The sequence below is a fragment of the Balaenoptera physalus genome (genome assembly GCF_965194825.1).
Source record: "Balaenoptera physalus genome assembly, chromosome: 2".
Classification (NCBI taxonomy): Eukaryota; Metazoa; Chordata; class Mammalia; order Artiodactyla; family Balaenopteridae; genus Balaenoptera; species Balaenoptera physalus.
Genome location: NC_138883.1, coordinates 176039688 through 176062094, shown reverse-complemented (window position 1 = coordinate 176062094; position 22407 = coordinate 176039688). Strand labels below are relative to the sequence as shown.

The following is a 22407-nucleotide window of genomic DNA, read 5'->3' as shown; positions in this document are numbered from 1 at the left end:
ATGACTTCCCATGGCATTCACAAGTGAAACCAGACTGCTTACGTGGTTCGTTCTGTAGGCTGTGGAAGGACAGCCACGGTTCTATTGCAACTCCTTAAGTCATTACTAGAGGTTCCTCCAAAAACCAGACCTTGAACGTCCTAAGGGCCAAATTCTGGGGACAATTCACCACAGAGGAGCAGTCCTTAACCCTCACAGTGTATCGAAGTTGCCAGAAAAGATTTTACAGTTACATGAAGTCCCATCCTAGACACTGGGTTTCACTTAGTCACAGGTGGGATATAAGTCTTTGGTGGTTTTTTTGTTTGTTTGTTTTTGTTTTTAAACCTCTGCAGATGATTCTAATATGCAGCCAGGGTAGATAACCACCGGTTTAGAAGAAGCTGTCTCACATCTCAGTACATTTCCCACCTGAAAAAGTGATGTAATGTTTTCCAGGATGACTGATTTCCAGGAATATTCCTTCACACAAGGTCATGGACCCATCCCTACAGAATTCAGTATGCATTCTGAACGCTTCTGTGTCAAGAGCTGACATTTGCAAAATCACTGGAGAGGACAACCGAATTCATCACTGACGGTGGCTTTCCTTCTTGCCCCCGATTTTCTTGTTAATTTACCTGTCGTGCTACTAGGTGAACAGGAAGATTGCTTTGTTCACGGGATGACACAGTTGTTTAGGGTGGATCCGACTGTAAATGGGCTCCTCTACTGCACATAACAGAAAGGATAATGATGATTCATCTCTTCTTTGACCTGACACACTTAATGCTATTTTAACAACGAGGATCATGATTCCGACAACTCTCCAGGGCTTCCACAAATGAACCTAACCGGGTTTCAGACAGAAGAGAATTCCTGTCAAGAATCTTTTCATCCCCAGCCCTTCCTTTCCTATTTTCTCCCTCTTGGGCTTTACATTTTTTTAAAAAATAAATTTTGTTTATTTAATAGATAATTCAGGAGTCATTCATTTTTCCCTTCTAGAATTACATGTCTATTTAGAATTGGACACACCTGATACTTGTGATGAATTTCCACCCTCTGTTGCTGTCTGGCTGACCAAAAGCAGACACTGAATGATTCAGTAACTCTGGATGTCTTGCCTTGAGTAAAAAAGTTAAAGTTTTTTGCACGGCTTTTTGAAATTCTCCCTTATGGACCCTATTACTTCCTTTGAGGATCTTTAATTGGTGATCACAGGTCTAGAGTGTTGAACTCCAGTTGTATGAGTTCAGATGAGCCAGGGCAGATCCACTCATAAAGCCATATGGAAATTACTTCTGGCCAGAAACAAAAGACTGATACAACATTGAGATATTGCCTTTGTTTGTTTCTTAAATGAAATCAATCTGGATGGCTGATACTTTAGAACATGGGTCCAAGGTACACCCTATGGCTGGAATCTATCTTCCAAGTTCAAAACTTAGGTTGAAATAGAAGTGGTAAGTCAGGAAACCCCATCTCATTTCCCCATCTTTGGCATTTAGAAAAGGACAGTGGGTTAACTCAGGCACGGAAAGCAAAGTGCCTAGTCTAGCAGAATTTTCTGGGTAAGCACACTTGTGTAGACAATTCCAAATGGTGATAAATGACAAAGTCAAGAATAAAGAGGTGAAAGCTCTACATGGGCCCGATTAGAGGTATGCCTTTTATACGTGGCCAGAGCCTGATAGCCTTGGATCAAGCCAAAGGTCCAAGGACCAAGCTGTGTTTCCTGGCATGAAATAAATTATATTTCATAAAGTTATGAAAAACAAAAATATCTTATTAGGAGCATTTGGTTAGGTAGACTTTGATTCTAAAGTCTTTTTTTGAAACATAGATTCTATTTTTTTCTTGAAACATAGATTCTATTTTTTGTTTTCTATCTCTCTGTCCTTTGCTTGATGACTAACAATATTTATCCTGCTATAAAAGTTTCCCTCTTTGCCCGCCTCCCCTCCTGACTCCTGCTGTGGAACAGCTGGAAGAAGGACTTTGGTCCTTGTCTCCTTTGAAGAAAGAATTCAGCAAAGAGACAGTGTTTATTAGAAGCAAAGTACGTGTGGAAGAGCACACGGGCGAACTTGGCGTGAGCTGTGTGCAACTGGGGTGGCTGAGGTTGCTTATATGGGGGCAGTTTTCCGGGTTGTCTCTGGCCAATCATCTTGCTTGTGCCCATCTTTGGTCTGTCAAAGGGCAGTGGGCAACCAGATGCGGCTGCTCAACCTGGGGCCTGTCTATCTCCTACCTCATGACCAGAAGTCAATATAAATCAGAAACAGTTGTAGGAGCCTGTGTGGTCAAGGAAGAAAGTAGTCAACTGAGAAATCTAAAAGAACAGTGAAACCTACAGATTCCATCTACTGTACTCGTAACTGTCAGGTTGGAGAAGAAAAGGAATGTGGAGAAGAGAGGCACCCAACTTGTCTCATTCAAAATACAGAAGTATACCCTCGCTCTTTGTGCTCCCAGGTCCCCGATAATCTATTCTGAGTTTAAATTTGGAAGTTTCCATTTTAGACTCCAATCCTATCTTTGATGCTTCAGGAGTTGGCTTAACCTTTACTATGGTGCCCACTGGTTATTCGATTCAAGGCTTCCTTTCAATAGACCCTAAGTAAACTCCATGAAGCCAAGGCTGTCGTCTGATTTTGCGTCTCACGACGCTTGGCTCATAGAATATGCTCAGTAAGTATCTGCTGAAGGGATGGAGAGGGAAAGGACTGGACTAAGTCCAAGCTGATTAACATGACACACTAAAGATGGGCCTGGCTTTGTTACTGGTCACCCCCTACCCTAGGGACTTCACCTGAAGACCTCTAGGTGGCTTCCAGGATGCTGTGTCACACCTTGATGGCTGCACACACTTTAGACACTCTACTGGACATGACCTTCTCCTCCTAACTCACTTGGTAAAATCTTAGGCACCATTTAAAATGCTTCCTGGATGCTGACATCCCTAAGTCAGTGTTAATCCGTCTTCCCTTTATGTTGCTGTACCTCGGACACATACGTGCCGAGCTGTCTTTTCCTTCACTTCATATTTTACTGCTCAAGGTTTCAGTTTATGGTTTACACATGAGCTCCTCACAGGCAGACACGGTGAATGGCTTCAACACCTCTGCATCCCTCTAGCAGACATGCTTTCAACATCCATCCATTCATTGTTCACACTGAGGACTGTTCTAGGCCTTGAGAACACCACCGTTCACAAAACAGATTAAAACCCTTGCCCTCGTGGAGCTTATAGTCTAATTGTGGGAGAATGACAACAAAGGAAATTAATAAATAAAACTCATAAAAGAGTTACGGGGAAAAAGTCAGGGAAGGAAGAGAGAACGTGTGTTTGTGTGTGCGCGCGCACGCACATATACCAAGGAGAATATCTGAGGGAAAGTTCCTAGCACAGGAGCTGCAAGTGCAAAGGCCCCGAGGTGGGCATGCATCTACTGTCTGGAACACTCATAGGACAGCAAGGAAGTAAGAGGCAGGAAGAGAATGAGCAAAGGGAAGTGGAGTACGAGATACAGTCAAACATAAGGAGGGGGTGGGGATGTGGATGGTCAGACCATACGGGGCCGTGTAGGCCACTAGAAGGACTTTGATTTTCACTCTGAGGGAAAGAGAAGCCACCTGATGGATCCGAACAAAGGAGTGATGAGATCCAGCTCACAGTGTGACAGGGTCGTGAATTGAAAGCAGACTTGAAGGAAGCAAAGCTGGAAGCAAGGATACAAGTTAGGAGGCTATTTATTGCACTAATCTCGGGAGGAGACAATGGTGTCTCAGACCAAACGGATAGCAGAGGATGCGTGAGAAGTGGGGAGATTCTTGATATATTCTGGAGAGACAGACAACAGCATTTGGATGTGGAATGTAAGGGGAAAAGAACAGTCAAGGACGAGTCCATGTTCCAGGGCTGAAGGTCTTGGGACTGAGAGACGAAGAGGTATGGATGGAGAGATGGAAGACGGAAAGGGGCAGGTCGGGGATGGGGGGAGTTGGAAGGTCAAACTTGCGAAGTCCATGAGACACCTCAGTGATGATATTGCACAGACAGTAGGACATATGGGTCTGGGATTCAGAGGACAGACCAGCAAAGAAATGCTATTTAAACGTCCGACGTCGAATGGAATCACCAAAGGAGGGAGTGTGGATAGAGGAGAGAAGACAAAGGACAGCCCTGGGCTCTCCAAGATGTCAAGCTGATGATGAAGAGCCAGCCAAGGAGACAATGGAGCTGCTAGCCAGACAGAAGAAACCCGGAAAAGTGTGGCTCTAGAAACCAAGCAAATGAAGTATTTAAAAGAGGATGGAGTAGTCCGCCATGTCGATTAGGAGGAGGGCTGAAGATCCCCTCCTGGATTTATCAACGTGAAGGTCACTGGTGATCTGATGTGACTAGTTTGGGGTAAGTGATGGGGAGGTAACTGGAGTAGGTTCAAGAGGCTCAGGAGAGAGCAAGTACACACAACTTGTTCAAGGAGAGTTGCTCTAAAGAAAAGAAGGGAAACGGGACAGCTAGAGGGGCATATGAGGTCAAATTTTGCCAAAGGGGTAACAACTCCATTTTTATATGCTGATGGTGTTTCCGTTAGAAGGAGAAATACTGCCGAGGAGCGAGGGCAGGGCTGTGATAGCTGTGTTGGTGTGGGGATGGGGAAATGGGATCTAGCACCCAGGTAGGGGGTTGGTCATTGCTCACAGTAACAGGAGAAAAGGCAGAGCATTCAGGCAAATACACAAGGGGGGGATGGGTGTGGTGGTGGGATCGCTTGGACTGTCTCCTCTGTTTGCCTCTGTTTTCTCAATGAAATAGGAAGCAAGTTCCTGGGAGAGCTCGAGAGGAGAAGGGTTTGATGAGAGAGGAAATGGTGTGAAAGCCTTTTAGAAGAGTAGAAAAGTGCATGGAAGAGGCATACAGAGTATGATTTCTGGGCAGCATTGAGGGCCAGCTGATCATGAATTTAGGGTGAGATTTGTCAGCAGGGGTTTGGCCAAGTTCAGCTTACGGATGCAGGTGTAAGAAGAGAGAGCTGACGATGTGCCGAGCAAATACGACAAATACTGACTGAATCCGATCGAACTGAACGGAACTTTCTTCCTGTCACCACAGAGACTTCAGAAGCGAGTTTCCTCTTGGGATCACATGCCTATCCCACCCAGGTTTCATCACCTTCACAACAAAAATCCACAAAACCCAGAATTCTGAAATACTCACCGCCCTTCGAATCTGTGTTTTAAAAAATCGAACAATGCTTTTTGCATCATATCTGTGACCTGCAATTGAGTAAGCAATAAGAGACAATAAAATATTACTAATTATGATAAAACAATTTTACTACCTTTAAGAATGTCTGAAAACCTGGGCTTTCCACTGGGAAAAAGTAGCATGTGAGGTCACCCCTGTTTTCCATTGCTGAGCTCTGATACAGTAACAATCAAAAAGACAGAGTTCCCCAAACTCACTCTCGGAGTGACAATTAATGACATTGCAAGGGGTTTCAGTCACTCTGCATTTGATACTCTGTCTCCAGACTGAGTCAACTGTAGCTCACAAGGCAACAGCCAAGAAAACAAAATAGAACAGAACAGGTAGCAATGTACCCTGTGGCTTGAAAACAACATGCTTCGCTGCCCCAGCTCTTTTCTAAGTTCAAGAGTCAGGAGAGGGAGGTGGAGTTGCAAAGCAGTTCAGCATGCAAGGTCAAGGGTACTCCAGAGCGCAGCTACCTACCTCGTACCCCTTCAGAGAGGGGCCCACCAGGACCACAGGTCGCATAGAAGGGACCACGTCATAAGGAGAGGTGTGCTCTGTCTGCAGAGAGAGAGGAGATGCCTTCAGATGGTTAAAAGGCAGCAGCAACTCAAATATTTTAGGTATAACCTGTTCTGTCTCAACTCTGCTATACGAAGCACTACCTTTCCAGACATTTCCTTTTTTTTTTTTTTTTTTTCCACTTGCCTCTTTTTCTAAATAAACCCAATCCGAGACTGGGTGGGTTTATTTCCCTCACGTTTCGAAGTGATTGAGTTCTCTACAGTTTTCTGGCTCTCCTTAAAAAATGCTCCTGACGTTCCTAAAGCAGGAGGGTCTGCTTTTGAACAGAAGCCAGTTGGTAGAACAGACAGAAACATGCCTCATGCAGGAGAGGTGCTTATAGGCTTGACTGGAGGTTAATATTGCTTTTCAGATGGCATTTGAGTTTTCTCAAGAGTCGAGCGATCAGACCTCCCGTGGTTAATTACAAAGAAAAGAATTTGGGTCTTAGATGCTGGTCTTACCTGGATAAAACCTCATTTCAAAACATTACCAAATACTTGACAGTTTCTATTTTGCTGTGAGAGTTTAGATGAGCCCATGTGCTTGTTCCAGTAGACGGAATCACGATCACTATTCACAGCTGAGGGATTCACATTTTGAGATTTTTGGAACTTAAACACTCACAATGTAAGGTTTATGTGCCTTGGAGGGAAGGTGGTTCACGTGTGTGTGATAATATATCCAAGCAGGCCTCCGTGCCCTCAAAAGGTTCACTGTCATCTTGCACATCTCATATGCTTCTTAAGAACCGTTTAGGAGGTGCTTCTGTTACATAACTAATTCATGCCCTCCCACAATAATTTATTTCTTTTTTAGAAGAGCAGGGGGAGGACTGAATTTTGTAGCAATTTCTAAAACTTGCAACAATTTTCAGCTCTCCTGCTTCCAATAAAATAATGAAAATAAAGCTTTTTCCAAAAATTAGATAACTCATTTGTTTGATGATCTTAAAATCCGCTATTTTAATAGCAGAAAATGTTAAAGTGACCCAAAAAATGACTTTTTTTTTTTTTTTTTTTAATGTAGAAGAAAGAGCTATGGCCTGAGACACTGGGATAAACAAATCATGGTGACAGGAATGTTCGTGCATTGAGGAGTGTCTGAAAAAATATATATTTTAAGAATCACACAGACCCAGAGAAAAATCTTCTCTGAACTATTTGAAGAATTTGATACACATCGCAAATGTGAATGTCATTATTGCACCAGGCGGGTGCTCAAGAACATGTCACTGATGCTTAAAATGGCCCTTTACGAACTTTCTGACTTTGATCGAATTTAACTCGCTGGGGGGAAGGGGGAGGGGATGAAAAAGCATTTCAAATTCAAAAGGTTCCATCTGAGCTTTTGCCAATAGTCACAGACAATCTAATCCGAGGCGAGAAAATATTACTGTGACTGTGCTGTCAGATTTTACTGCTGAAAACTTTAGTGTTCAAAATGAATTTTAATAGACACAATCAAGGTAGAATACATTTTTAAACAGAAGAAGAAAAAAAAAACCAAGACAAACATAATACAGTGACAGCACAAATGCCACACAAGCACCACTCTAAAAGCAACCTAAAACATGGAAAACAATCTTATCATTGCATCTCAGGTTGTTTCTTTTGGTTTCTGAACTCTACATTGAAGCTGACCACATCATCAATAACATAAGAAGAATGAATACCAGTGCCGAAGGCATCATAAGCATATTCATGAAATGATTACATTAAATTAATTCATCAAATTAATTCATGAAATTATTGCATTTATACCACCTGGGATCATGTTGAAAGTGTTTAGAAACCAAGTCCTTATAACTATGCAGTCTAAGAATACCTTTTCCACTGTTATAAGTTGCATGCATTTTAGGAACAGCTCCCAAGAAATTTTATTTCAAGTCTTTAAATATGCAGTGGCCCAGTATTGGACAGGTCTTGGGTTCCTTCGATTTGTGACTGCAAACTAGCAAAGTGTCACCAATGCTGGTAATCAATCAGCCTCTTTATCAGTAGGGTAGCAGAAATTACCTTATTTGATGGAATATTGGTACTTTGTGCTCTATGGGTCATGACACCATCCTTTTTATCTATCCTTTCCTGCTAAGTGTAATGTGTTCCAATTATTTAGTGGAAGAACTACGATAAATATTTTTCAAATTTTGGAATTTAAGAGTCAGCAAACTTCAAACACCTATCAACGAACGTGGTTTTCGTTCCTGTCGCTGTTCTGTGAAGCCCAGAGCAGCCGAGCAATGCTGAGTTTCTAGGTTTCTGCTGCTCTGAACACTGTTAGTCATGTGGCTGCACGTTTTAGCCGTGACAAGAAGACAGGGCCACAGAAATGGACCCACTGTCGTAGATGGACATCCAGCTGGGGCTCTCGGTGTTCACACAAAAATCCAGGTGTCTCAGTTTGTGCCTGGAGTGGCTAGGTCTTCCATGATGAAAGCAACCATAATTTACTTAAAAAAAAAAACCGAAACACAGTTCAGCATCTGACACCTCACTGATGACTCAGAGTTCCTCCACAGGGCAGAATCCTTGTGCACAGAGAAGAGCTCAGGGCGTGGACAGTTGAAGGGGGAGTAGACTCTACTCCACCCCTGCGTGTCATGAGAGGTTGTGCCGGACTTGCTGACGTCACAAAGAATAACTCTAAAAAGACAGCACAGCACAGCGGGCGGTGGGCAGTGGTGTGTAAAAGAAGGGAAGGAAAGAAGGGGATTGTAGGGGAGGTATCCTTAGAAAATAGTGCTTTGGAGCTACAAAATGTGCTGGAGGAAACAGACTTTGGAATCCGTGGAGCGCAGCAATACCCCAGTTTCCAGTCAGGAGATAAAGAACATCACTGGGTACCATCTTGGTCAGCCAGTGGCAAAGGCTCTATGCATAGCCACCGCGCCGCCGTCCGATGGGGGACGCTGAGGTCTGAGTAACATCGGGAGAGGGTTTATATATGACAATAGGAGAAACTCACAGTAAACCGCCAAAACAAGCCTGCAGTTTCCCACTGGTCTTGTTCATCGGCAGATTTTGCACCTAGTGCGTCAGAAGTCTAAATGCTGACTAAATTAAAAATTGAAGAATTGAAAAAAATATTTTAGTACAAGCTATGTATCTGGATATCATAAATCAGAATCTAATGATGGTTTTAATAGGCTTGATGATCAGTTAAATTTCTGCAGAAAAGAGAGACAGAGACAGAAGCATGCACAAGAGAGGTGCATTTCATGGAGGTGTCAGCGTTTGACGTTCCTTGAATGTTGGAACGAATGCCCTTGGGGGGTAGATATTATTCCATCAAAAAGGCTAAGTACTGCAATGGTGCTTTCACAGGTCACTCACTGAATTTAGTTGGTTGGAAAATGCATGGACTCAGTTAGCGGCTTGGTAGGTTCTTTTCATAAGACAGAACTGATTGTATTGAATAAAACTGTGGGATTGAATGCTAATGATGCCAGGGGCAGGATAAACACAGCTTATGTCAATGTGAACTTACCGATTTCTGCTTCTGCTTAGCTACAGCAGCATGGAAAAGAAACAAAGAATAACAAAGCATGCATGTTATTGGCTTTATCAAGGACGCAGACAGTCCACAGGACTAGAAATGTGACGTAGTGCAGTCGAGCACGTGGACAGACGCAAGCTTGGAAGTTCATGTTACCTTCTTAAAGAAGGGCATTCTTTTCTCTTTGGAGTGGGGTGACGTTACACTGTTTGCACTGGGTTTAGGGGAGCGGTGGTTTGCTGGAATATCATTGTCTTCTGCATCTAAGCCAGTTGCATCTATGTCTATAGCTATATACAGACAAACAATTCAAAAATCATCAGGTAGACAGGAGAGGAAAAATCGGTTATCAAAAAAAACAAAACGAAAAGCAAACAAAACTAACCACAGTCAACGATCTATCACGAGTGCTCAGCACAGTAAACAAAGTAAAATTTCAAGGTAAAGCACGTGAAGAACGTAATCAAATCAAACAGAAAGATGCTCTCATAATATCTGTGTGCTTGGACACATCAGTTTCATGCTAAATCTCTCGAGTAAGATTTTTCAGAGAAACGAGTTTTTAATTTGTAGTTTTGTTTCAAATATAATATAGATATTTTCCAAATCAACTGTCTATGAGTAACAGGACAGAACACCTTCACTTCTTCCCAGAGCTTAAACCAGCTTTCAGATAATCAGCAACTACATGGGAAACCTTTATCACATTGTGCCTCTGATTTCTTATTGCGCTCGGTTTTGTGTGAAAATAAGGGCAGTGTGAAAAGGTTCACCGAAATTACAACAGGCACTTGAGGGAAAGAGAGAATAGAAAATCCTAAGCCCAGCAACACAAAGAAGTTATACACAAGGCAAATGATTCTGGAGGGACCAGGATGGACCAGATTAAAATGATTTCACGATAATGTGGGCACCTCCGAGGCAGGCCTGATTGAAGACTAATTAGAAACCACTGGATCCAATGATGTCCAAATGAAATGAATCTTATACAACGACCTAAGGCGCCTCCCGATGATGTTATATAAACTCACTGGGTTTACATGAGAGGCAGTGCAGAAGGGCAGGCAGACCCGAGAGAATATGCCACCGACCTCCTCGTCTGGAGAATGAGGGGTTTAGATTTGTGGTTCCACGTGTTTTCAACTTTATAACTCACGGGCCCTGAAAACAGAGCACTGGAGAATTAAGTCTCCAATGAAAAAAGATCCAGCATCTCACTGTGAGGTTTATACAGTGCATCCACATGCGATCAGTAGAGAATTTGATACTCGGTAGAATCAGAGCTGGAAGGCATTTGAGAAAATCAACTGCAACTCTCTTATTTTTCAAGATTGAAAAGAAATTCTCAGAGTTGAAGGGACTTGTTTTTGGTGAAAACTTGGACTCTAGCTCTTCTGCCTCTGTGATGCTGTACGACTCTCCGGCCGAGGTCCTGCCGCAATCCTGGTGCCCTCATCCAATTCCCTAAGCTTCCCAAGTGGGCTCGTGTCCTCAGTGTCACGATTCAGGAAGATATTACAGAGCTGAGCTCACTAGAAAATTACTGTGTCCTTTAGGTGAGGTCAAGTAGAAGAGAAGAAGAAATCTACTCGCCCCAGGAAAGCATCATATCACACAAAAACCACAGTACATTGAGACTTAAGGACCAAATGACTATTGTGAAAGGACGGACGGCTCAGAGTTGCAAAACCTTAGCTTCCATTCCCTGTGAAACATAAGCTGCCCTGGTGCTCATGACAGCCGCCCCGAACCTTTCCAAATGACTGGAGATCATCTGACAGGCATCACGTTATTTTTCACTGTTGAAGTTATTACGGATATTAGATGATTCACTCAGCCTTTCGAAAACTAGGCTCTCCTGTCGAATTGTTCCTCTTCGTTTGATTAGGTCGAAACGCTGGGATGGAGCGAACACCTGACATTGTTAGCACAGGGTTGCAAATGTCAGCTCTTGCTTGCATGAAGACGAGGTAAGGACGCTTTTCCTCCAGTGACAGTCATAACAGAATGAGTTCATTTCAGGTATATAGTTAGGCATACCTGGCAAATATGCCTTTCTCCTTGCCCCATCTATGCCTTTGCATAAGCTAAGAGGTTCAGCACGTGTTGTACAGTGGAGACATTATGAAATGTGCCCAGTGGTTTGAACTGATGCTGACTTGTATACCACCCGATGATGCTTTTCCTTGAATCCCAATTTAGGGAGCACGTTATTCATGTCTTCCTGGATAAGATGGAGAGGATCTGGCTCAGTTTTTCATTATTCCTATCGTATGCCTTAAGCCAAATCAAATAAGTTGCCCTTTTGGTGGTCAATTCCCACATGCTTCTACCTTTCTAGTCTTTTATGGGGCTTATAAAGGCCACATTCAAGGGACAGTCCCCTTGAGAGCCTCTCTGAAATTGAGGATACCTAATGGCCTGTCAGCGTTGACAGGACCCTGGGATGGCAAAGTTCATGAACTGAATTTTATGATTTGTCCATTGGGTTTTTTATTTAAAGGAAGAGCGGAAACGCGTAAAAAGTTGAGCTGCACCATTGCCCAGATATTTGGCTGCCCCCTCACATAGCCTGAGTCAGGTTTGAAATTTACCTGTATTTGGACACAAGGGCTCAAAATTCCAAACTGAGGACTTGGCAATTTACTAGTCCTGATTTTGGTTAACTGAAATCTAAAAGCATCTGGGTTTGTCCTGAGACACAGAATCCTAAAACATTTGGCTACTTTCAGAACACGTTAAAGAAATCTACTATGCGTTAAGAAGCACCTTCAACTCTTTTCATAGTTCTGTATACTTTATTAGGCTCAGATGGTTCTCCTTATACTGAGAGATGTGAGATGTTCCCCTTTCTAATTTCATACTTGCATTGGCATACCTTGGCAAACCTTAGTATTTACTTGGGGAAAACTGCTTCCTTTAAAAAATAGCTTCTTTTCTTCACTAGCACGCTTTAGTTTAAAATTTATTTATTTATTTATTTATCTGGGCAGAGACCCTTGGGAACATTTTTTGAACTCTAAATTTAAACGTAATCTTAGACAGTTGGGTCGAGTTGAGTGGCATGCTGGGGCAGCGCGTGCGGACGCATGTGTAGGTATGGGGCATGCGCTGTGCAACCAGCTACTACCTCATTCCCCAGGGGTGAGGTGGAAGTTTTTCGTTTTCCACATCCTGGAGAACCTCCAATTACATTTACTCCGGGCAAATGCTTCTGTTCTTTAGTCTCGCAATGAGTGAGGTGAATCGTAGGTAGGGCCTCGGGAAACAAAGATGATAATGATAATCGGAGGCCATCCACATTTGATAGATTAGGCAGGTTTCCCTGCAGGCGGGATGGAGGACTCTCTCTGTAGAATTTTCTGATGTCTTCAGTTAAGTACGTTGTAGTATTGATACGAAAGTTATAGCAGGAGCCTGATGGACCTATTACACATTTTGCAGTTGGTTAATATTTCCTGTTCACTTAGTCACAGTGTTTTCTACTCTTGGGATTCAGAAAAGTGATTCCAAAGTCCTGTCTCTGTATAAAACTCCGGGAGTGAAGTTTACAATCTCTTTTTTTTCTTTACACTGTGGTTTTTATTTTTTTACCAAGTAAAAATGTCAACACTTCCACATTGTAAGGCAAAGATGATGGAGAGACTGTTTTCCAAAAACAAAAATTATCCATGTTTTAAAGAACATAATTCGTAGTTAACTTGTCTTTTTTTAAATTGAAGTATAGTTGGTTTACTATGTTGTGTTAATTTCTGCTGTACAGCAAAGTGATTCCATTATACATATATATATACATATATATATATTCTCTTTTATATTCTTTTCCACTATGGTTGATCTCAGGATATTGAATAAAAAATCATCTGTATTATATGAAACTCTTAATTGAACTTGATGTTTAGGAATGACTAACATCTGGCTACAAAAATGAAATGTTATTTTCCAAACACACTGACTTATTCTTCAAGATGCACGTGCCAGGTCTCGTTATGTGGCCGAAACGATGAGAAGGCTACATTTCCCTTAAAGGGAATGGAAAACCCCTCCTGGGTGATGGAAGTGGGGCTGACAATCTGGGGGTGGAGCTGCTACTTTATCACAATGTGAACTGGCATTTTCCCATTTCTGGAGCCTCGTGACAGTCCTCAGGACTCTCCGGGACAGTTTTGAAGACATAGAGGAAGAGTATAAGGTTTGTATCATAATCCCTGCAATTCCACCCATCTGAGAAGGAGCAGAGATAAGCCCCCTTTCGCCTGGGCATTCAGGGAATATCTACTCACCAACCACCAAGAGAAGACATCAACCTCACATCATACCTAAAGGATCTCGATGCTTCATTTCAAACATACTATTTTACTTAATTTTGGGCAACTCAGAATTATTGCTAGTTGTAAGTACATGGTTTTGGAAATCAGGATGCCTTCTAAAACTATTTCTTATTGTGCTCAGATTTTGCTCACTCCACAGGTCCTCTAGTTTTTACTGAGAAGCCCGGGATTGTCTCTAAAAGCTGCCAGCATCCAGGAACGAGGCACGATCGTCAGTAACCAGTGGGATCCTGCTCTTAAGGCAGTCAGATTGCAACTACGTTGTTCCTTGACTTCTCCACAGACGCATGCTTCTCTGTCTTTGACCTCTTCCCACTTGCAGCTTCCTAGAAATACACAGAAGGCTCCAGTGGCCAACGCTTATCATGTTACTCTGACTCTCAACTGCACCTCTTCGCAGACTAAGACCCTGATCATGGGTTTTCATCCAATTCGACCAATTCGCCTCCGATGTATATAGAAGTCCAAGTTCAACACAGAATGGCAGAGTTGCCAGATTGAGCAAATACAAATTCAGTTAATGAATTTCAGCTAGGCAATGAAAAATTTTCCGAGTATGTCTTGTACAATATTGACTCATACTAAAAGTATTACTCATTGTTTATCTGAAATTCACATGTATGTTGGTGAGCTTCTTCAGCACTCTGGAAAGAAATCAGTACTCACTCTTCCTACAAGCGTGGCTGCAGGTGGATGTTCAACCATTTACTGCCCACGACACTGCCGGGGACCATGGCGGAGGGCAGGGCTACAAAGTCAAATCCGCTCATCACTTTGATCATCTAAGCGGTGAACACACGGACACCGTTTCCTTTCTTTCAAAGCCAGAAAAAAAGGTGCCCAAATTGTTCCTACCTCCAGGTGGCCATTCTCATTTCTGATCCCTTTGAACATCTCAAGGGTTAACCTAGTGATTCAGTCTATGGAAACTCACACAACTAGGTAAAGATGGAGGAAAGCATGAAATGCAGTATGTACTGTTGAGCACTTACTACCTACTTACCAGATGATGGAGGTGTAGATTTTCTGGAACTAGGTACTATGTCACCCAAACTGGATGATGAATTTCCTCCTGATTTACTGGAGTAAAGCAAAAATTCATATTACAACTGACACTTATTTTGGAGATTAAAACATTTGTAATGCTCAATAAACATGATTACTCATTATGTTTTTAGTGAACTTTAAATCTGTCTTGCCTCCAAGGAGGCAAAGAGTAATTTCCCAGTGGAGACTCCTAGAGTGCTCGACACAGCCGTGTCAAGGTCTCTGTTGCAAATTCAAGGATTAATTTGAAAAGGCCCTGAGAGAATGGAAGAAAACTTGGGACCTTGCTGCAGTCCTCAAATTCTCTGCCAGGATCCCAGACAGATAAGAGCAAAGATTTCCTCCGCTTCTTATTTTCAAGACTCTCGGAAGCAGTGCACAAACCTGCAGGCTAACAGCCAAACTTCTTGTTTAACTCTTGTTGCGCTCCTACTCCTTTGTCTTAGCTGGCTTCTTTTTTAGTGTACTAAGATGGAAAGTATTCAAGTTTTTACAAGCAACCTATTAAAAAATCCCCAACAACACAGCTATGCTAAAACCTGCCAACCTTTAAAAGACACACGAGGGAACACGAGAAAGTGTTCTATGATTTAACCCTCAGAGTGTATCTGGAACATTCCTCAAGCATGGCTGAACGTGGAGGATTCAGCTTGGTTCATTTAGGAACCATCTGAACAGCGTATACTTCAGAACTACCAAATTCTACCATTAATCCAAGACACGCTTCAGTGTCTTAGAAACTTTGCGGTTAATATTAGAACAGTTGCATTTATGTTTTTACCAGTGGCCAGCGTGCTAAATAATACACCACACGACCCCTTCACAGAGGTGGATGGAAAGGAACATTTTAAAAGAGTGACACGGAATTTCAGCAAGACAGTCTCATGGCCAAATATTTATTGTCATAGCCAAGCCAGGGTCTAGTGGAAAGAATCCGCTACAGTGTCTATGCATCCAAGGGTGATATTTAATATTTTGTAAATATATACATGTATTTACTATTTCATGAATATTAGTATGAAAATATAAGTTCCACTAAAATACCAGTGACAGGCTGAATTTTACTGCTACCATTCTGGCATTTTAATGTATAAAAAAGACAAACATCAAAAGCTTTAAGCAAGAACCAGGAGCCCTCTGTATCTTTTTAAGGTTCTTAAAAGATATCCCAGCACGTTTAATAAGGATACCAGATGATATGTAAAAGTAATAAACAGTGGTATTTAGAGAAGCCATTTCTGGCAGTTATACAAGAATACCCATTACCAAGACCAAAGCATTTTCTTCCTCAAGTTTTTTTTTTTTCTTTTTCTAAACTGCTAAGTCTAATTCCAGTTCAAACTTGGGTTTGTTTTACATTCTCTTCGAATTTCCGTAACAGTCAAAGTATTATTTGAATTGTGTAAAATTGTGACAAACATTGCAAAGAGTTAAAACGTTCAGAATGCAAATTTGCCCTTCATGTCTAATTCTATAAAAATGCTATGTTCTTGAGCTGTGCTCCAATTCTACTGCCTTTGATTTCTGCTGATTTTTTATAATTTACACATCTGAGTTTTATAATACTGCTGAATTCTAGTTATGCCCTCAAAACATAAGTGTATTTAAAATGTTCGGAGACAAATGTAAAAACCTCTGAAAACAAGAAGAAGTATTTTCCCCTACGTAGGCAAAAGCTTAGGTAAAGAGACAGGACAAAATAAAATCCAGAAAATCAGAGGAAAATGAATATGGTTATAGGAAAGGTAAACGAGTTCCTTAGAATAGGTATGAGGTGTTACACTACGCAAATACAGATAATTTATAGTTCTTTAAGGAAAAAATGCAATAGCAAAACAATACGGCTAATACAGTAAATAATAACAGATGGCAATAATAATAACGATTTGTTCTGTGCTTGCTTGGTCAGGCCCTGGTTGCACGATTTCACAGCACAAAGGCCTCTGAGGTCAAGCTACAGACAGATTGATTTTGTTTACATCCTGATTCTACCTTACCTGCTGTGCAGCCTTGGCCAAGTTCCCTAAATTCTCTTAGCCTGTTTCCTCATCTGCGAAGAGGAGGCCCAAATACCTACCATTCCTGTAGGTTCTTATAAAGCTGAGCTGATCGCTAACAGCTAGACCAGGGATTCCCCAGCTGGGAGGCAAAGGAAACCCTGCCTTCTTAACAATTTGGCAAAAATGTCTCCCATCCTACTCCTTGAGAGTTTTCCTTTCTCAGTTTGTATATGAAGAAGCACAGAAAGATTTTATTAACTAGTATTAAGAAACCATTATCAATACAGAGAATAGAAAAAGATACAATAAAGCCAATACAAGACTAGAAATCAAATAAATGGTATCAGATCTTCAACGTCCTACAAGAAAAATGCCCAAGCTTTGTATATCTACACGCATCTACTTTTATATGACTAAATGTATTCACAATCTGAGGGTCCCCAATAACCCAGGGATTAATACAAGTCAAATATGGGCTAGAGGTCTTGAAAAAGGGAAGAATCCACCTGAACTAAAAGAGCCTGAGAGTTATAAAATACTAGTGAATGAAGATGGGTGTTCCAAACCACAAAGCATCTTCTATTTGACTTGTTTGTGGGCACTTGGAAAAATTCTTGCTAACACTGATATATGGTCATTGACAAAGGATTTTGCATTACTATGGAAAAAAATAAAATGTAAGCTTCAGAAAACAGAAGGCTAGCTACTCACATTAAAGATAAGACTTGCCAGTAACACATCCTTTCACAGGGAAAAGCAAACCATGTTCTTGGACTTGTCTGCAGGGGGCTCAATTTAAAATTCACTCCATATTTGAGGAGCCCTTCTAATGATTCTAGTGAGGGGCAAACAGCCTCAAGAATCCCAGGAAAAAAATCATTTGGCCCCAGCCTACTACATAACTCATCTAATTGCTATCTGCAATGACAATTTACTAAGTTTCCCTTTAAGTGCTGAGCAGTGGGTAGTACTGAAAATTGAGTTTCTTAAGTGAAAATGAAATTAAAAGACCACGAGAGCTGCTCTTTGCTGAAATCTGAGATGGTCATTTCTGAAACGTCTTTCGGCCATGCCAGGCAGCTGTGGACATTGGGATTAGTCACCAGGATTGCTCGATGCCAGAGTATTTTCAGCAAAAGATTAAACTTCAGAATTTCCTCTGCACTGAAGCCTGAATTTAATACTCTATGACCTTAGCTCTTTTCATTCATGATAATACTTAATTTGACTCTCTCCAGAAGGGGATGAAAATGAGAGGCTGGATGAAGTTTTTTAAATGCAGGATTTGTGATGCTCTCACCAGTCTGCTTTTTAACACATAATAAAGATTGTAGAATACAGCAACTGACAGTACACGAATGATAGTACAGTCTGAACTCTGACACAAACACTTGATATTTTTCTCCTACCTGGAGTAGAATTTCCCTTGCTTGGCTCTCTGTTCATGCTGTAGCCTCATATTTTCTAGCTTGACTGGGCTTGGAATGAATCCGATTTCACAGCCTTCTTTAACCAATCGCCCTATCCACCAGTCATTGTTAAATTTCTAAACGGAAAATCAAAATTGTTAAAATCAGTGCACAGAAGTTAAACAAATCTTCACATCCTTTTTCTTCCCCATTAACCATTTTCACTGGAGATAAGTATTATGGCAATTACAGTGAACTCAAATATCTCAAGTCAAGAAACCCTGTTCATATGTTGAGTAGGCTAAGAGCAAAGTATTTTCCGAGAGCTCAATAATCCACATCTCCCGCTTGACTCTGCCTTCACTTTCCTGGCCTTGAGACTTTCCTGAATTCCACTGCAGCTGCTGGCACCACGAGTAGGATAAACTCTTCTTGTTCAAAGATTAACAGGTCTTCCTGACAAGAGACTAGCAGGAACTAGGGAGCGTAGCAGAGGTCTTCCTCTTATATAATCAGATTAATTAGAAGTATTAAGAGCGAGTGATAAATATTGACATCGACATGAAATATTTGATGTCAGAGCAAAATTTACCTTTGTGCAAACAGGTTTATAATGACCACAGTCCGGCGTTCACAAATGACTTCTCCACTTATGTGGATGTTGGCAATTTCTCTCTTGTGCCTGGAATACCTATCCTAAATCTTTAGGATACGGTTTGATGTCCCTCGGCTGAATAGTATTTTTCAAGCCTGTTCTCGAACATTTCAAAGAAGAATATCCACTCTGTTTTTCTTTTCCTTCTTCTCTAAGCATCAGCCCTTGGGGATGAGAGCCTGGATTCATCTAACTTCCTGTTGTAAAGTGAGATTCTAGGCATGCCATACTTCAGAAATTTTTTGCTGTCTCCCCTTCCTGGCCAAATAGAAATAACAGCTCTTTTGAAAAGTTAAAGAAATGGCAGGCTCTACATTCTCTTGTCTCTTTTCATTGGCGGTTATCACCTCTTGCTTACAGCCTTTAGTGCCTGAGCAGTTAAACCGACATATGCTCCATCCTATATATGATAGTTTGCCCCTGCTAATCCCAAACTCCCATTCCTTCCCTCCCCTACTCCCTCTCCAAGAATATTACAAAGAATATATATATGTGTATAATGGAATCACTTCGCTGTACGGAAGAAATTAACACAACATTGTAAATCAACTATACTTCAATAAAATTTTTAAAAAAATCCTTAGAACCGTAAAAAATTTTTTTACAAATGCTCCCTAGGAGAGACTGTCCCCCAGATGGAAGTGCCCCAATTGTAAATTCCTGCAGGTTCAAGAAAACCTCATACTCACACACCTAGAACATCATGTAAGGGGAATTTCTGGCCATTTCATACAGTGTTCTGCAAAGCAGGCATTTGATAAATGTTGACTCAAAATAAACCTTAATTAAGAGTGAATTTTTCCAATTTACAGATTGAGTCACTGTTAACAAACAGTGGAGGCTTTGGCATGGTGGAAAAGGGATGTTCCTGATATCTGTTTCTTGCCTTGTTGGCTCTGAGTGCATCCATTTCCCCTTCCCCTGCAGAAATTTACCACCAAAGAAGGAGAATGGGCAAAAGTGGCCTGAGTTTAGACCCTGCTAGCAGAGAGGAGAGATCATGAATTCTAGATACTATTATTAAACCCTCCCCAGATGGTTAAACTTGGGACACGAGGGGAAAATGACACACGGTCAAGGTTAAACATTAACACAAAAAGTACAGGTTACGTATAAAAAAAGGATCGTCTACTCCAGTGGTTCTCAATTTCTGGGTCACAGAGCCCAGGGGAGCCTTGAGGTTATTCCAAGAGGCCTGTGACTTTTTTCTTCTTTAAAAAGGTTATATTTATATTAGAAAAGCTTGAGAGGCACTGATTTCATGTGTATGTTATCCAACCGCAGCTACACGCCATGCTATTTCACAGCAATGAGAAGTAAGAAATGATGCTTCAAGGTAAAAAATTCATGTGGATAGAAATTCCAATTATTCTCCTTACTTCCTTAACATGCAGAAAATCTTTTGCTTCGAATGAGATGGCCATGCCTGGCACCGGGACGTCGTCTTCATGGGCTGCACTGTAGCTGACATTTGTCCGGACTGCAAATGCAACGGGCTTTGTCTAAAATGGGAAAAGGAAGGGAGAAAAAAATTAAAAAAAAGAAAAAACAGCATTCCCTCTCTTTCCCCCTCAAAGTACAAACATACACTGAATAACTGTTGTCACTGTTGTTGCTTTTCCCAACTTTGGTTCTTTATCACAAAACAGCTTATTAGTATTTACAAACCTTCAAGCACTCAGCTATACTACCCATTTCCTAACTAGAAAAAGGCCGCTGTGCTCTTTGAAAGCATTACAAGTAATGAAGGTGAAGATGAACTACTGAAATATGAGTTTACAACATAATAGCTTGTAGCAAATGGAAATCAGGAGAAATACACAGAATTGAAATGCCCAGTTCTTGTGTTTCAGTGAAAAAGACTTAGCCACTGCCATCTCCACCCCAAACATGTTCTCTAATTAATAATAAATGGCATAATTCCAAAAGGTACAATGTTTTGGATGAAGAAAGAACCACGGAATATATCTTATGACTACAAACACTATATTCATGGCTGCTGGCCATCATGAAAGCAATGACCTTTTATTCTATTATTTTTCCTCCTTGAGTTCACTCAGCCACTAAAGATGATAACATTCATTAAGCTATCCTTCATTATTTGATGCTTTGCAAATATACACATACATATTTGTCCTCTATCTAGGCAACACCTGTTTAATCACAAGGTGAAAAAACAGGCAAACTCAGAAACAGTGAAAACAGAGGTATTGCTCTAACTGGCATTGTGTTTCTTTCGCATTGTGGGCAAGTGGATTTCTTCTGAGCAGGTTCTTCCTATTCAAAGAGCTCTTCATCGGGACTGCTCACGAAGGACAAGAGGGAATTAGAACAGAAAGAACCCATCTTCACTTTGGAATCTTCAGAGTTAATCCATTCTAGCTGACTACTGTCTGGGTTGAGGACTGAGCTCATAAGAGCCACGGAGTTACTCAGATCCATGCACACTATGCAGAGTGGGAAAGCAGGACCAGGTTCTAGACATGGGCACAGTAGACAGGAAGTGGACTGAAGACATGAAATGCAATTCTTGGCATCCCTTACGCTGTTTAATTAAAAATATAAGAGGGGCTGCTCCTCACATGGAAATACAAAACTTAAAAAAATAGAAATAAAAGTTGCCTATAGTTCTACCACTGAAACACAATTCTTGATAGTGTGATAGTATTTCCATTTTTTCCTGAAATTAAAAAAAAATTTTTGATTCCCATAGCTATAATCATAATATTTTACCCAATTCTTACCCAATTTTTACCCAATTCTTAACATAGTAGTTTTTCAGGTGATACACTTTTTTATTTTTATTTATTTAATTTTTAAATTTTTATTTATTTTTTTTAGGGCATCATTCTCTATTTTAAACAAAAATAACTGAGGGGATACTTTGAAGAGAGGGCGGAGCCACTTATCACGCATCTGGTTTTAACAGATGACAGACTTTTAAAAATCTACCATTGGGGCTTCCCTGGTGGCGCAGTGGTTGAGAATCTGCCTGCCAGTGCAGGGGACACGGGTTCGGGCCCTGGTCTGGGAAGATTCCCACATGCCGTGGAGCAGCTGGGCCCGTGAGCCACAATTACTGAGCCTGCGCGTCTGGAGCCTGTGCCCCGCAACAAGAGAGGCCGTGATAGTGAGAGGCCCGCGCACTGCGATGAAGAGTGGCCCCCGCTTGCCGCAACTAGAGAAAGCCCTCGCGCAGAAACGAAGACCCAACACAGGCATAAATAAATTAAAAAAAAAATCTACCATTAAGAAAATTACCTCAACCATTTGACACTTTTTTTTTGACATCTGGGTTTAAAACTTTTTTCACTATGATAAATATTCTGCTTTGAAAAATCTCTGTATGAAAAGGCTCTTTCTATTTAGAATTCTTTCCTTGGGACACATTCCCAGAGGTAGCATGAGCAAGCCATGGGTTATCAAGACCTTTTAAAATTCTGTTCCAAACTACTGTCCAGATGGGCTGTGCCATTTTAAACTGCAACCAGCAGTATATGTTGGTGCCTTTTTCCATAAGATGCAGTCTTAATCAGACTCAGTTTTACTACTAGAAATAGCATTTTCTTGAGTATATTGATCCATTATTCAAGAAAGTTTCTGATCCCAAAAATATAAATCCAAGATTTTTTTTTTTGACATGATCTCTCGTCTCTCTCAG

General features: G+C 41.2%; 1 protein-coding gene and 1 long non-coding RNA gene across 8 annotated transcripts in view; one reads left to right on the top strand and one right to left on the bottom strand.

The window, feature by feature from the left end:
- Positions 1-958, top strand: part of LOC309656452 — a 32159-nt gene extending 31201 nt beyond the window's left edge. Inside the window, exon 4 of the long non-coding RNA XR_014261361.1 lies at positions 439-958. This is a non-coding gene — a long non-coding RNA (uncharacterized lncRNA). The remainder of the gene's footprint in view (positions 1-438) is intronic.
- Positions 1-22407, bottom strand: part of CACNB2 (calcium voltage-gated channel auxiliary subunit beta 2) — a 410393-nt gene that overhangs the window by 31104 nt on the left and 356882 nt on the right. For 4 of the 7 annotated variants that reach the window (XM_082452853.1, XM_082452854.1, XM_082452857.1 and 1 more), the window contains 6 exons: positions 20126-20248; positions 18092-18228; positions 14639-14715; positions 9461-9594; positions 5723-5803; positions 5207-5265 (listed from right to left, as the gene is read on the bottom strand). In XM_082452853.1, coding sequence (XP_082308979.1) covers positions 5207-5265; positions 5723-5803; positions 9461-9594; positions 14639-14715; positions 18092-18228; positions 20126-20248 — 611 coding nt within the window. Of the gene's footprint in view, positions 1-5206; positions 5266-5722; positions 5804-9295; positions 9316-9460; positions 9595-14638; positions 14716-18091; positions 18229-20125; positions 20249-22407 lie in introns of all 7 variants that reach the window. The other 3 variants (XM_082452855.1, XM_082452858.1, XM_082452859.1) reach the window with 1 other exon arrangement.